Source organism: Python bivittatus, unplaced genomic scaffold (assembly GCF_059951505.1).
Source record: "Python bivittatus isolate LINGU-HERP-01145 unplaced genomic scaffold, Pbiv_v1 ctg000410_np1212, whole genome shotgun sequence".
NCBI lineage: Eukaryota > Metazoa > Chordata > Lepidosauria > Squamata > Pythonidae > Python > Python bivittatus.
Genome location: NW_028277067.1, coordinates 1402787 through 1419362, shown reverse-complemented (window position 1 = coordinate 1419362; position 16576 = coordinate 1402787). Strand labels below are relative to the sequence as shown.

The window sequence follows — 16576 nt, the reverse complement described above, 5'->3', positions numbered from 1 at the left end:
TAAGTATTTTGCGGGGAAGGAGTATTTTCAGTGGAGGTCTGAGGCATTTCCTTGACTTTGTTTTCAAATTATTCAGCATGTTTATCATGATAACCATCTTAGCCAACTGTTTCTTCATGACTCTGAGTGACCCACCACCATGGGCCAAGAATGTGGAGTAAGTGTTCTATTTTCTTTTCCTCCATCTTTAATGATTTTATGCCTGGTCCTTATTGCTTAGAATGGGTGAAGAAGAAAATAATTTAGAAGAGCAAGGATTCACAAGAGAAGGTGAAACTTGTGTTATGTGAATTCTAATCACCTTGATTTTTATCTACATTTAGGGTATTTCTGTGTGAACCCACACAGTGTCAGAATACAGTTTGCATGAGGGAGGGGAAGATGATAAGGCAGATTTTTTTCAAACTGAGGACATCTTTGTCTTTTTATGAAAGATGAAGATGGACAAACTGTTGGGAGGAAGGCCACTATACATGTTCTTCTTGGAAAGGGCAGATACAATCTTTCATAAAGGCTCACAGTGCATTCTTTAATAAAAAACTGAAGTTTCTTGGTGAAATGCACGCGTGCTAGCAAATTGAATGTAGATTTCAGCAACAGGGTTACTCCTTTTCCAATTTTCTATATTTTATCTATTAATTCATCACATTAACATTTTAAAATAGATTATCAATATATTTAAATTACCCAGTGTTGCAAAGGAGATTGTTCACACATAGCACCCGCTAATCAGCACTTGTGCAACAGGTTGCTGATGCACTTTGGAGAATGATGTGGTGACATCAGCAGAGGAGGTGGGATAAACATTTTTGGCCCTTTGGAGGGCTTTTTCTGGGGTGGATAGTTAAGTAAAATAAGTGTATGAAGGAAGCCTAAGGTATCTATTTTGCTGATTATTTCGATTTTAACAACCTTGAAAAAACATACCTCTAAATGTCAGCCATCTCTGAGAGCTTCTAGAAAAGGGTATAGTAGAAGGTTGAGGCCCATAGTTTCCACTTTGTCCATTCTTTTATAGAAGTTCTTTAGGTCTGATGGTTGAATATCTACAAGTTAAAAGGCTCTCAAAACTGAAATTTTAACACTGGAGTGGAAATACATCTAGGAAATAAATATCAACCAACTTTCTCCTGCACTAAATTATTTATAATTTATCTTATTTTTGATGCTGGCTTGAGACTTTTATTAAAATAGGCTGTAAAAGTTGGAATGTTATTATGTCACTCTTAAAAAATCAACAACATATATTTATATTTTCATAATTAATTCTGTTTCCCTTGTTCCCTGACACTTGCTTGTTCACAGATATACTTTTACTGGCATTTATACCTTTGAGGCTATGATCAAGGTATTGGCTCGGGGATTCTGCATTGACAGCTTTACATTCCTGCGAGATCCTTGGAATTGGCTGGATTTCAGTGTCATCGTCATGGCGTATGTTGCATTCTGCAAGAATATTATGGAAGCCAGCTGTGGGAAATTGAATGGGGGTCAGCATGGGAAAAATAATTTCCTATGATACTCTATGGAGATAGCAATCCATGAAACCACAACTCTTAACCCCATCCCCAAAGTGTGTTTTTTTAAAGGATGTATATCCTGCTTCTCTGAGACCAAGCAGAAGTAAAGGTTGTTCTCTAGATGGCTGGCTAGAACAGCTTTATTTAGCTGAATTGATTATAGTTCATGCTATTTTTTATTTTTAGTAGTCCCTGATTTTATATTGTTTTGCTTTTATAATTTTGAAAATAGTTTCTTCCCTTAGAGTTTTTAATTACAAAAGTTTTGAACGCTTATTAAGCTGAGAGAATGCTCATTGAACAATAAATGTACATTAAAATAACAAAACCAATGAATAAAACTTAGTAACTTGTCCTCTACCAGTACATGTATACATTGCAAACCAGTCTGATAAATAATGTTGAAAGCTGGTCCTTAGGTGATCATGATCTGGCTGGTCTCTGTCTAAAGCTAGAACTTAGCTCAGAATATACTTTAAATCAGAGCCACTGTTTAGCGTGATATCTGTCATCAGGCTGGCATGTATAAAAGAAGCTATGTAGCAGTATATTGGTTGTTTTTGGATGGACAGAGAACTGACTGGTGGACTAAATAGACATTACAGAGGGTGGCAGCAGGTGGCATTATCTCCTTTGTGATGTCATGCCATCCAGCGCTTCTTCAGCTTCCCTTTAATTTACTGCCTGCTGATTGCCAAGGTGGGGGTGCCATTAATATAAAAAGCAAATTTATTTTTGAATTGAATTATCCTATACCAATAATTCTAGCAAGTAAAAACCCAGAATTATACATACAACCTGAGTTTTTCCATATATATATTTCCATATCTAGATCTAAATGAATGGGACCAGCATGCCATAGTTTTCTGCTCATTCAAGGTAGATGGCATGTTAACCCAGATAGCAAGCTATCCAATGTTCAGGACTGGCCCCGAACATACAAGGATCCCAACAGGATTTCAGCGCAACCAAAGAGTAGTTTTCAAGTTAAGCCTAAAGAATAGGTGAATTATGAAATTCCAACCAGTGATCAAACCTAAAATAAACGCCCCAAGAGTATAAAAAAGGATGCTCTAAATTTAATATCATATAAATTTGTTTAAATAGCAAAAAGGAATAACATAGAAAAACCTCTTAAAATGTAAGTCAGCCTTGGAGTTAAATTCATCTTTATTATATTTATCTTAACACAAATATTCAAAAGAATCCTACACTGTCTAGATATAAAGTCCAAATGTGATTTAAATTTAAATAAAATAAAACATGCCAATCCAGAATATATACCTGAGAAAGTACATCAAAACTTATTTCAGAAACTTTCATACAACCCTATCAACAAAAAATGATAGCTGCTGGATTTTGTCTATCTTGAATTAAAGCAATTAGAGCAATCAGAAATGTAATATTACTGAACTATACATTTGTAGATACCAGTAAACAGTAAATAAATGTTTATTTACGTGGTTCTCCCTACTAAAGTACACTTAGCCTGCAACTGTAGTAAGCAAGAATGGAAAAATAAACCTTGAATTTTTTCAGGTTTGTTGAACAGTTATACTTAATAAACATCTCTATGATTTCTTCAAAATAAGTGATTAATGAAAGATGTTGTCATGACTTTTAAAAACTTTATACATTCTGACAAATACCCCAACTGGATCTGAAGCAGATTTCTTGTGCCTCATCGAAGTGTGTCTGTCCAATTTTAATAACATAGGAGTTACAAAGAATGCTTTCTAAGTGAAAGTTGTATTTCCTCCTATCTGTCTCTCTAGTTTGTTGGTAGTCCTCTGTAAATTGTCTTTAGATGAACAACCTTCTTGCCCTTTTTTTCTAGTTATGTCACAGAGTTCGTAGATTTGGGCAATGTCTCTGCTCTACGGACATTCCGTGTTCTTCGAGCGCTTAAAACTATTACAGTCATTCCAGGTAGGTAATGGGGATGATAAGGCTAAAAACAATTTTAGGGATATTGCTTTTTTGTACAAATCAGTCAGGCTTGTAGTGGAGTGAGGTGGACATACCACTTTACTGGGCCATGAAATCCGTAATTGATATTACAGTAAAAAGCAGAATTTTGGTTGCCTTTATTTAAAAGTAGTATAATCATGCTCCTGAAGGGAAAGTGGATCCATTGTATATCCATTGTTTGGAATTATTATGAGAATTATATTAACAAGTGAATTATCAACAAGTGACTTGCCATAGTTTATGTAACTAGCCTTCCAATTCTTTTCAAAATATGTCTTCTTAAAATTTCCCTGCTAGCAAATATAATTCATAAAAGAAGATTTTTTTTTAAAGTCAGATTGGAAGAAGATCCATTTTATTGCCTATAACAAATGAGAATTTCTGTTCTCTCCCTTCTCTAACCCCTCCCCCCAAAAGGTCTGAAAACAATTGTGGGAGCTTTGATCCAGTCTGTGAAGAAACTCTCTGATGTCATGATCCTCACTGTGTTCTGTTTGGCGGTCTTTGCCCTCATTGGGCTGCAGCTGTTCATGGGGAACCTGCGGCACAAGTGTGTTCGGTGGCCACCCTTCGCCAATGACACCCTGCAGGATGCCTTATGGCTACCTTTCACCAACGACACCCTGCAGGATGCTGTAGGGATGGATCCATTGGACAATGGCACGCTGAATGACAACCTTACCCTCAGTGGCAATGATACCTTTGACTGGGATGAATACATTAACAATGACGGTAAGACTGTTTTATTCAAGAAATCCACAATTTTAAAAAGTAAAAACTGGAAATAAGCACAATACCAAGGATGAAAATGGAAAATCCAAAATAGAGAAGAAAGGGGAGGGGAGAGAAAAACCCTAACCCTAACCCTAACGCAAACAATATATGTGTGTCTGCACGTGAGAGTGAGGCATGCACACATGTGCATGCACACCCACACCCACACCCATACCCACACACACACACACACACACACACACATATATATATATATATATATATATATATATATATATATATAAATATATATATATGAATACATACTTTAAGAAGATGAACTCACACGTTAAACTGTTCTGAAAAGTAATCAGGAAAACTAAGAAATAAAGACCAAATTTGAATAATGAGCTAATAATTTAGCTAATACTAAAAAATACATTAATATAATTTGGTTCTCCAGTGTTTAACAAGAATAAATTTGGCACCTGATAACAAAAAACTAAATTATTTCTCATGCTGCACAAGTTTTCAATACTTGTGAAACATAGACAATATGTCAACAGAAGTTATTAAGAGTTTTTAAGTTGTTAAGAGTTATCAATTTATTTATAAATCAAATTTATAGGTTGACCTAATCATAAAACTCTTTCTGATTTCCTCAAAAACATTTGACCAGAATGACTCTATGGACATTGCTGGAGATGGTAATACAGCATGATCAATTTCAATTCATCCCCTCTGAGAAAATCTAGAACAGTTATAATTACTATAATGTAATTTCAGAGGACTATAGTACAATTTATGGATTTTTATATTCACTCCTTAATGACCTGTAAGAAAGGTTTGTGAATTTGTTGAGCTTTGCCATCTCAAAAATTCCAGTATGCAGTTTAATCTGGGAAGTGTGAATTAGATCCGTTTCCTAAAGAACGTGGACTTGACAAAATCCCAGAGTATCCCTAATTATTGAATACAAGTGGTTTACAAACACAAGCAGTAAAACATCCCTATGTTGTCAATGATCTGCCCTGCTTCCAATGGTACATGCCAGTTTAGGATGGGAGGACAGATGTACAGTTCTGTTTTTCAATAGTTCACTACCACCACCACCACCACCACCATCTAAGGCAACAATCTGCCTATTGTATGGCCTGTGTGAAACTGTAGATAATAAAAAATGAATTTCTCCTGAGTCTTAGAATGTGATACATCACGTTCAGAATTTTGGTGGAAATTATTCTCATTGATCCTTATATTCACAGAGATCAAGTGAAAGTATCCCCTTAAGAATAATTGCTGTTTTTCCTTCTCCTTTTCTCTTTCACATACCCACAAATACTCATACATGCTCCCAACTTTCTAGTACATGAGCTTAAGGAAAAAGAGTCACTGAATTACATTAGATTTTCATTTGTATTTTTCATTCTAATCAATTCTTTTCCATTTGATTTCTGTTCTTTCTCCAAGGAAGTTAGATTCCCATGGGCAAGTCACTCTTCCATTTTAAAAGAATCCTATGAAACAGATAAAACAAAAGAATGATAATTTATTCAAAGTAGTGAGTTTCGTGATTGTGTGAGGAAGGAAATACAGTGGTTACTATATACAGATTCCCATCAGGTGTCTTACTGTAGATGCAGGTATGTGAGACACAAGAGATTCTTGGTTTGAATTTCCACTTGAGTGGGAAGATGATTTTGCTTTTAGTTAAAACCAGCTGTAGGCAGGGGACCCACCTATGATAATACAGTACCTATATGTTTCATCTCAAGGACAAAATAAATATATACCCCCATTTTTCAATGTCATGGCCTTGGTTCAACTTGATTAACTCCTACCCATAGTAGCTGCATAGGCATTTTGCTTCTTGCTTGCAGATCTGGCTCTCATCCTCACTCATAATCTCTTTGGCTATTCTGGCTGTCTTTAAATGAAGGTGAAATTGCTCCAAAGTCAGTTCTCACTCTTGCTTTTTATTTTTGTTTGTTTGTTTGCTTGTGAAGCCAATTTCTATTTCCTTGATGGTGCACTTGATGCTTTGCTCTGTGGGAACAGCTCTGATGCTGGGTGAGTGAGGTCTCTCTCAACAGTTGAATCTGTTTTGGAGTGTGGAAGGGGTTTCGTGTCTGGGAAAAGAATGTGAGAGCCAATTTGGTGTAGCGGTTAAGGTGCTGGCCTAGAAACCAGGAAACTGTGAGTTCTAGACCTCCCTTAGGCATGAAAGCCAGCTGGGTGACTTTGGGCCAGTCACCTTCTCTCAGCCCAGCCCACCTCAGAGGGTTGTTGTGGGGAAAACAGGAGGCAGGAATGCCTTGAGTTATATATTAAAAAGATGGGATAAAAATATAGTAATAATAATAATGGCTCCTACCAGCTTTCTCATTTCTGATCTTCTTGAAAACTATACATAAGGGACTCCTTGGTTTCCTAAGAGTCCATGGAACTGACAAGAACGTATTGAAAAAATAATTTCAAACAACTGGGTTTTGGAATTAAGTGCTGGGAAAAGCTATGTACGGTATGCTGATTGCCAGGTCGTTGTACAGTTCTTAAAGCCAGCAATACCTCTATAATAATGACCCTATATAAGTTGGGACAAGAGTGATGATGGTGGCTATTTAGATAATGCCTTAGATTTAGGAAGAAAACGCTTCTCTTATAGCATGGTACCATACTGATATTTTTTGTGTAACCCACTGTAGACAATGTCCTGAAGGCTTCGTCTGCATGAAAGCTGGCCGAAACCCAAATTACGGCTATACAAGCTATGACGCTTTCAGCTGGGCATTCCTTTCACTCTTCCGCCTCATGACCCAGGACTATTGGGAGAATCTCTTCCAATTGGTAGGTTTATATATTATTATTGTTCTAGGAACTCCCTTTTATTTTTTAACTCTTGTTGATGTTCCCTGGCATTTTTGCCAATGTTCGTGAAAGCTTCTGAGTTGCTTTTATCTCACCAGATAGAATCAAACCCCAACTGGGGAAGACATCGAAGACATTGGTCCAGATATTCTGTCTTTTAAACTTTTGTAAGCTTGCATGGGATGCAGGGCAAGGGCGGAAAGACCTTTTCCCCCCATGCTATTTTTCCAATTAAAATTTTCCCCACCTGCTCTTGTATGTGGACCCCTATTAATTTTCCTTAATAGGAGAAATAATGGGAACCAGGGGAAGGAAACAGGGTACAGGGACCCAACACCAGTCCAAATTCCCCTTCTCTGATTGATTTACAAAAAGGTTAAAGAGGTAGGAGCTCCACTGACAGAGAAGAACATAAGGATCCAGGTGGGCCATTTCAAAGTCCATTGTACTCTAACCACTTCTTTTCTGTAATGACCACCAACCATCTATTACTTTGTCTAGTTTGATCATCAGTCTCAGAACTGTATTTTAAAATGCCAGGCAATATGTGAAGTACAGCACAGAGGCTTTGAGCATGCTCAGTGTATTCCTCAGACTACTGACTATATACAAAGACTATATATGAGAATGAAGGTCTGGGCTTCCCAGTGCAAAGAAGGATGACATTCTTCTTTTCTTCCTCCAGACCCTGCGAGCAGCTGGGAAAACATACATGATTTTTTTTGTTGTGATCATATTCTTGGGCTCTTTCTATCTCATCAATTTAATCCTGGCTGTGGTGGCAATGGCCTACGCAGAGCAGAATGATGCCACCTTACAGGAGGAGAAAGAAAAAGAAGCAGAGTTCCAGCAGATGGTGGAACAACTGAAAAAGCATCAGGAGGAGCAGCAAAGACTGGTCAGAACCCTTTTCTTTATGTTTGTTTAATTTAATTTATCCAATTCCAGAAGGCCTAAGTATCTACAGTTCCCCTTCCTCAAGAGATTCAGAGCCTTTTTGACAGCTCAACTTCATTCTGGATGTAAGAGAGAGGACACTTCTACACAAAGGCTTTGCACCAGCTCAGAATCAGCTTAGGACCCCTTTGATCTCATGATATTGGCTACTCCGGGGACTTGGCAATTTATTTCTGGTGCAATGCCAGTTTATTTGAAACCAGAGCAAAGTTGCTTTTTCCCTTTGAATCACTGAGGCTCTGCAGAGCTTGTGGGTGGTCTGCTTTCCCTTCGGTGGAAAATGTTGTCTCCCACTGTCTCAAAGCCCCTGGACTCAAGGCAGCCTTCAACATCTCCATCCTGGTGTCTGTCTGTGATCTTTGTTTAGAATGCATGTTCCCCTCTCCCCCATTTGAGCCATGGCAGCAGCATGCTATTGTGAAAAATACCTGATTGCAACATTGCCAGCTTTTATAAGATGGAGGCTTTGTGGCCAGGAACCTTTTTGGGTTACAAACGAGCAAAAAAAAAAAAAAAGATATAACAAGCCCTAGGAAGGAAGCAATGGCAAACCATTTCTGAAAAACCTTGCCAAGAAAACTGCAGGGACTAGTCCAGGCAGTTGCCAGGAATCAAGACTGACTTGAAGGCACCCCCTCCCTCAAAATAATTATTTTGAAGGGAGGGAATTTTTGTTACCCTAGGGCTGGATGAATGACATTCTTTATACTCTCTTATCGATCAGCTGAGGAGAACACTGATTAGCTGTTGATGTACTATATATTCTCAGCACTCGGAAATCTGCCGAAATGAAGACAATCAAGGGCCAGCTTCAATTGCTTTGTGAAATGTTAGGAAGTGGAAACCCTATTCTGTGGCAGTGTCCAGAAAGGAAAGACTGGGAAAAAAGTACTTTTGATACATTCCTTTCTTTACAGGATGAACAGGTAGCAGTAAAGCCACAATAAATACCAAGCTTTACCCATGTTAAGGGTAAAAATTCACTAGAAAAACTTCTATGATATATGGGAAGAGGGAGCTTAATCTTTTTCTCCTTGCTGTGGTTCTTCTGGAAACCCCAGCAAATGTGTTATTAGCCCTTCAAAGGAAACTCTTTGGTACCAATGGGAATTTCCCAAGCTTCTGAGACCATGTCTGCTGCAACTATGGTGGTGGGAGAGGAAGCGGTTAACTCTCTTCCTCTCCCCACAGTTTTCAGCAGCTACTTCATTTTGAAAACATGCTTCCACACAGGGCCAGTTTAGATGAGGCAATTGCAGGAATGCAGTTAACATGCCTGGCTTTTTTGTTACGTAAATAGCAGATCCAGAGGAGCTGGATTTAACACTTTCTCAGTCTGCATACTTCCAACAACAAAAAGCTAAAATGGTGACTTACATTTTAAAGGAAGCCTCAGCTGCAAATTGAAGCTCCTGCCAACCCCCAGCTCTCCCACTCTACCCCTTCAGGAAGCTGATTTCTTTCAGCATTATAGCAGAGACTGGTTTGAAGAACTTCTCTTTGGCCTCTAGATGATCCCTGAGAGGGCTCGCCCCACCGAAACTGGCAGGGCAAGCTACTGTATATAAATAGGCAGCAAACCCCACACTCACTCGCACTGATGATGTTACCTTGTTGAGTAATGAAATGTCTGCAAGTAAACAACCAAGCTCAGGCAGCGCCAACAACTCCACAGGGCTCACTAGTATTTCTGACCAAATTCTAATCCAACCAATTATTAGCTGAATACTCCATTTTTTAAAAGATGAATAACTTTCATTATCTTAAAAAGTATATTTCTCAAGTTTGAACAAATTCGTGTGTGTGTGTGTGTGTGTAGTTTTATTGAAGTATTATTTGGTGTAATTTGCCCCAGGATAGATTAAATTTATTTTAAAAAAAAAGAGGGACGGTGCTGCTAGAGATCTTAAGTTTCTTTTAAAGATATTATTTGATTGCCTGATTATTTCAAGTCATTATTGTTGTTATTATTTTAGTACAAAGTGTATGAGAAATTGATATTCATATGACACACCCCCTTATGCTTGCATACTCCCTCCTCCCTGCCCTGGCAGCCTTAGAGTTTTAACCATCAACTGTGAGCCAGCAATTTGCTTGCTATTTCATTCCTGAGCAGTGACATAGCCTCTCAGACTCCTTGCCAGGTTTACTGACAGCAGAAATCTCGCCAACAGGATTGACTTCCTGGAGCTGCTTAAATGGAACACATATAGAAAACATCTTTTATCCCTTCAGTCCTCAACAAATGATCCATTTCTTGCACAAACATTCAACATGACATTCTAAAAAACACAGAACAGAGTACAGGTAGTCCTCGCTTAGCTACTGCCTTGTACAGTGACTGTTTGCAGTTACAATGGTGATGAAAAAGTAACTTTGTGACCAATCCTTGCATTTATGACCTTCACAGGTCGTAGGCTGAAGTAAGATCATAAGCATAGTCACGATTTCACTTAGTGATTGCTTTGCTTAACAACCAAGTTGCTGGTCCCAATAAACGAGGACTACCTTTATGCCAGCCATCCTCTCATATCCATGACAACAGTGCACTGCAATCTTAGGCCAAACTATCAACAACATGATGATTGACTGATTGATTGATTGATTGATTGATTGATTGATTGATTATGTGCCATCAAGTCAGTGTCAACTCTTAGTGACCACACAGATAGACCTTCTCCAGGAAGTCCTTCAGGTCTCCTAAAAGTGCACACATTGGCCCTGTAAACAAATCCATCCAACTTGCTGCTGGTCGTATCCTTCTTTTTCCTTCTACCTTCCCAGCATTATGGACTTCTCAGTGTTCACGTAATGTATCCAAGATATAATTTAAGCCTGGCCATTTGTGCTTCAAACAAGAACTCTGATTTGTTCTGTGATCCATTTGTTTGTTTTCTTGGCTATCCATGATATTCTCAGGAGCCTTTTCCAACACCAAAAGCATTAATACTCTATCCTGCTTTTTCAAAGTCCAACTTTCAATTTCATAGACTGCCACAGGGGAGACAGACATACAAAAAACCAGTGGCCTTCCTCCTGCTCCTCCATTTATTCAGTTATTTGTAGGCTGCCAATAACAGAGAAGGGCAGAAAATACATTTTACAATGGTTGCAAGAGACGAACAAGAACTTCCAACTTTCTGTGGTTTAACGGCAGACACTCTCAATTATACTACCAAAATGAAGCCTAAGCAATTGATCCCTGTAATTTATTGGAACTGAGGTGGGAAAGTTTGAGTGAGGGAGGATGGAAGAGCACTTTAAAAGCACTGCTTTTAAATTTGAACATTTTTCTTTCCCTGCTGGGGACAGATGGCCCTCACTCTGCTGTTGTTCAGAAGAGCCATGAAGATTTGACTCTTCATCCAGGCCTTTGGTGGGGGAGACTGAGACTCCTCGCTTCATTCGATCTTGTCTGTCATGCTTGCCATCTTTTACCTTTATCTTTTACTGATTTTATTGTAAATCAATATTGTTTTTTTATTGTTGTGAGCCATTGAGAGTTGGACAGCATACAACTTTAATAAATTATTATCATTTATTATTATTTGATATTGTTTAGCAGATCAGCAGGTTACACCTGAACAGTGGGAAAAAATGGCCTGTTCTGCAGAAAAAGTTAATATATAGATAACTATTAAATGGCAGAAAATCTAGACTTGTTGGAATCATGCATATTGACTAGCAAATATACAAAAGCCGGTTGAAATATATCTTGTTTTATCATCAGAAATCAAATCATTTTAACAAATAATGATACTAACATATGTTGCAATACTTTTATAAATATTACGGAGATGATATTTACAAAATTCTTTGGATACTTTAGAATGCCATACTGTATATGTTCTTAGCATCATATCTGCTACTATTACTCATCTTTTCCAACAGTAATTTTAATAAAGTTCATAGAGACAGTCATTTCCACTTCCCTGCCTGGCGCCCTTGAGATCTGTGGGATCACCACTTCCATCAATCTTAATAAATTGGCTGCCCTACTTCCTGGGGACAAATAGAAATGGCAAACTAGCATAACTGAAGGGCACGAGATAGGAGAAGACTGAAAAAGTAACATAAGTAACATAAGTAACATACATATATAGCCTTTTTTCATCCTTCTGGTATAGGATTCCATCTTCCTTACTCCACTCTGAAGAAATCTATGAGTTCAAAATTCAAAGGAAAAGTTAGCAAGTCACCATTTCAGTAATGTTAATAATCTTTTCCTGGTTCTTTTGCTGCCAGTTCGAATGTGTCTCAGTGTGTCACAAGAAGGCTTCTTTCAAGCCAAATGAACAATGGGTTATTTGTATTGTCGAAGGCTTTCACGGCCGGAATACGATGGCTGGTGTGGGTCTTCCGGGCTGTGTGGCCATGTTCTGGAAGTTTTGTTTCCTAACGTTTCTCCAGCATCTGTGACCGGCATCTTCAGAGGGCTGCTCCTGTCTGTGCTCCTGCCCTCTGAAGATGCCGGTCACAGATGCTGGCGAAACGTTAGGAAACAAAACTTCCAGAACACAGCCACACAGCCCGGAAGACCCACACCAGCCAATGGGTTATTTCTCTAGTTGAATGTTCCAGATGCCATGTAAAGAGATTCTCTTATCATAAAACTCTTATATTTCTGCAGCTTCGAGAACAGGCAGCAAATAACAGCTCTGCGGAAAGCATTATAGTGGAAAAAAAGAAAAAAGAAGAATCAGATCAAAAGGCTCAGAGTGATCAAGAGGGGCCAAAAGATTGCAATGGTCAGGTCATCCCACGTTTGGTGTTGGAGCGATCAGCTACAGTAGATGAGGTATGTTCTCCATGGACCAGGAACCAAGGATGAAAACATAATCTACTCTTCTTGCTGCCTATTCAGAAGTTACAGAAATCCTTATTAGAATTGTATTGGTGCAAGCTGACATGCGGATGATTCTAGAAAAAGTTAGCTATGGGCTATAAGTGGCCCACTACATACATGGCTTTCACAAGGCTCCCAAGCAGCAAGAGTTTATGGCAGCGCTGGACTAAAAATGATGGCTGAATTAGAGTCAACTCACATTGCTGGTCCCAAAAGATAGATAGTCATCACTACAGACTTCCACATGTGTTTGTAAAGGACTGAAATTTTGGCCTATTGGACCCTCCCCTCTCCTCCCCTCATATTTCTGTGATCAGACATCTTCCAGTCATCTAGTCTATGTCCTGATGCTAGAGAAAATGATGTGCACTGATTAACCCAACATATGAAGGCGATTAGCCAGTAGCCAAGATGTCTGAGGAACCCATCAAACTGGACTGTAAGGGTACAATCCCTTTTTCATTTTCTCCATATCTATCCCAGTATAACTGGAAATCAGCAAGAAGCACTGATTAATGAACATAGTTGTGAAAGTAGAAGGTTGTTCTAGGGGAGAGAAGTCTGTAGCATAAAAGATAGCTTATCTGCTGTCTGAGACAGAGCAGTAAACAGTACCCCACCCAAGTCCAGTTTCATATTTCCAGAAGTCAGCCAAATTGTTTTGGTACTTGAGGGTTACCAAACCTCTCTGCCTCTGGCACTGAAAATATAGCAATAATAAATTTAATGATCGATAATTAACTAACTGAATATGTGGCTACTTGATATGGCCATCTAGTGGTTGACTTAGTTCTAGCAAACCCTGACACTGAAGTTCTTATAGGGCTCAAGGAGTATCAACAATAATTTTTTGTTGGTACAAAGTGATTTCCTTGGTTGATATAGTTACTTTTTTAAGTCCTTCCTTTAACTAGAGTAACATGATAGCAAACAACTTGAATTCCTTCCTCATATGCCTTACATCTCCAGTTCAAGGGCCATTTCAGGTTTTAATGCTAATGGTCATAGAGGCTTCTTTATCCAAAAAATTACATTTTTGCCACTGATTTTTTTTTTTTTAAATCTTGGATCTCATTTTTCTATTACAGTCAGACCCAGTGAAAGAACGTGAGAAAACTGATCAAAACCACTTGTCTGCAGATAGCGGTGAGGGGAAGGGCTTGGAGAAGCGAGTAGAGAGCGCACTCAGTGTGGCCTCCAATACTCTCGAAGGTAAATGCCTTGACTTTAAAAGGAACTGGATTGCTTTTTGAATTAAAAAAAAGCTGTTTTTATAATATTTCCATGTTTAGTATGTTGTAGATTGCTCTAAAATAGAGATAGTATAGGAGTTTGAGATAAATTAACAAATACCAGAATATTTGGTGATGGCTATAATCTTTAGCCAGAAATCAGAGAAATGGAGGATGTGCTAGTTTAGTTTGGTAAGCAATGAAAAAGTAGCTTCAGAGCCATTTGACACATTCATGAGAGTATTTTGACAGAGATTAGCTCCCTGCCACAAGTTTTGTGCCTTTTACAGCAAAGTAAACATCTTTTAAAACAGTTTTCTTCTTATATATTATATATTATACAGTATCCATACATGATAGTACAGTATTAAGATATAAAACAGCTCTAGTTGTATTGGTTGTTTCACTGTGTATCTAGTATTGTTTCATTGTTTTTTTTCAGTCTCCCTACTCTTTTAATTCCTATAGACATACCTCCTCTTATGTAGGTTGATTCTGTTTTCTTTTAGTGTGTTATTAGTTGCAACAATCCAGGTATTCCCTCAGCCCAACATAATGAAGAGGTAAAAAGAGATTTCACCAGACTTGATAAGTAAATTCCGATAATCTCCAGCCCAGGTATGGGTGGAGATTACTGTATAGAAGTTATAATCTGATATAGTTTTGGGTTCCAGCTTGAGGAACCTCAATCAATCAATCAATCAATCAATCAATCAATCAATCAATCAATCTAATTGATTTGTTGGCTAAGTTAGCACTCTTAGTCATTCATGATTTCCATCTAGTAAAAGTGATTGTGTGGTAGAGATCCCTCTTGATTTTTGGTTTTAGAACTGGAAGAGGCACACCAGAAGTGCCCACCATGGTGGTATAAGTTTGCCCACACTGTGCTAGTATGGAACTGTTGCCCACCCTGGGTGAAGCTGAAGCAGTTTGTTAAGTTCATTGTCATGGACCCTTTTGTTGATTTGGGAATCACCATCTGCATTGTCCTCAACACTGTCTTCATGGCCATGGAACACTACCCAATGACCGAAGAGTTCAGCAGTGTGTTGAATGTGGGCAACCTGGTAGGAGAACTGCTCTTCATTCTTTGGTTTAATAGTATGTCAACTCTGAGGTGCTTGCAAGAGAGAGATGACCACTGATCCCATAATAATGTAATGGTCGGCACGCTGGAACAATCAGGTGGTCCCTCTGTTTTCAACAGTGACAAATCAGATATTTCTGATATATCTTTGATACCTAAAAGCAATTGACACATCTATATCCTCCATGATGCTTGCTAGTTTGCTTGTCAGCCTTGCTACTGACTATCTTCATATTGTTCGGGAATGAATAGCAAATTGCATAGACATTTTGTTAAAAAGCATTTTGTCTATTTTGATCATGATCTCAATTAAGTCATTGGTTGACACTGACTTTTAGTTCTTTGAGAGAAACAGAGAATTTTCTTTATATTAGTCATACTTTTATTGATTTACATGAAGCACTATTTTCTCAGCATTTTTTCCCCTAAGCTCAGAACCCAACTTTTCTCATTTTCAGAGAGTTATAGAAGGCCAAGCTGAAATGACTTTATCATTTCTCTACCTCACTTCAGGGTGGCAAAATGAGGGGGCTATATAAACACTTTACTGAAGGATATGAAATTTGAGAGAAGAGAGAGGTTCTCTCTTCTCTCACTGTTGCTGTCAAAAGAAGAGTTTTAACCTTACCATTCCTCATGCCCAAAGCCCTAGACCAGGAAATGTAATGGGGCCCTCTAAATGTCATTGAATTAAAACTTCTATCAGCCCTTGACAGCACAGCCAGTGGAACAGAATGATGGGAGTGGTAGTGCAACCATATCTGGAGAGACTCACTTTGCTCATCCCTACTCTGAAGCAGTGTTCTAAGAAGATGCAGCATTGCCATGGTGATGGCCCCACAGCCACCAAGGCTGTATTCTCAGCTGGAGAAATCAAGTCAGTGTGTAAACATTTGTGGAGATTGGGTCACATAAACATCCCTGCTCTTCATTTAATGTTTTGTGGACAATTAGATTATTATGATCATAAATTTGGGGAGTTTAAACAAACAGCTTTGTTATGAGCTTACCATAAATTACTTTAAACAGGGAATCCAAAATTCAGCAATTTTGGATCAATAATGTTGATCTCTCTAAGGAGGTGGATGGTTGCTGATCAGTTCCAATAATCCTGGGGAACGTTCCTACTGGCGTTATTTTAGTTCTGCCAATGCACTGGTTCTGAGTAGGAGAAAAGACCTAGGTCCTTGGTTTACTGCCAAATTAAATAAGATGTCATTATCTCTGTTCAAGGGAGCTATACAGCTGCTTTACTGTTTTAAAAGAAGTCTCTTATTTTTTGGCTGTGCAGGCAAATAAAGGGTTCATAAGTAATTTCTGCCTGTGGAGACCAGAAGGACATTGAATAGACAGTTTAAAAAATTCAGTTGCTGGTATC

General features: G+C 38.4%; 1 protein-coding gene across 3 annotated transcripts in view; it reads left to right on the top strand.

Moving 5' to 3' along the window:
• The window catches only part of SCN4A (sodium voltage-gated channel alpha subunit 4), a 75077-nt gene that overhangs the window by 8186 nt on the left and 50315 nt on the right, over positions 1-16576 (top strand). For 2 of the 3 annotated variants that reach the window (XM_025164533.1, XM_025164534.2), the window contains exons 3-12: positions 68-157; positions 1306-1434; positions 3358-3449; positions 3909-4223; positions 6212-6275; positions 6911-7052; positions 7759-7971; positions 12661-12828; positions 13965-14088; positions 14940-15178. In XM_025164533.1, the coding sequence (XP_025020301.1) occupies positions 68-157; positions 1306-1434; positions 3358-3449; positions 3909-4223; positions 6212-6275; positions 6911-7052; positions 7759-7971; positions 12661-12828; positions 13965-14088; positions 14940-15178 (1576 nt within the window). Of the gene's footprint in view, positions 1-57; positions 158-1305; positions 1435-3357; positions 3450-3908; positions 4224-6211; positions 6276-6910; positions 7053-7758; positions 7972-12660; positions 12829-13964; positions 14089-14939; positions 15179-16576 lie in introns of all 3 variants that reach the window. The other variant, XM_088143250.1, reaches the window with a different exon arrangement.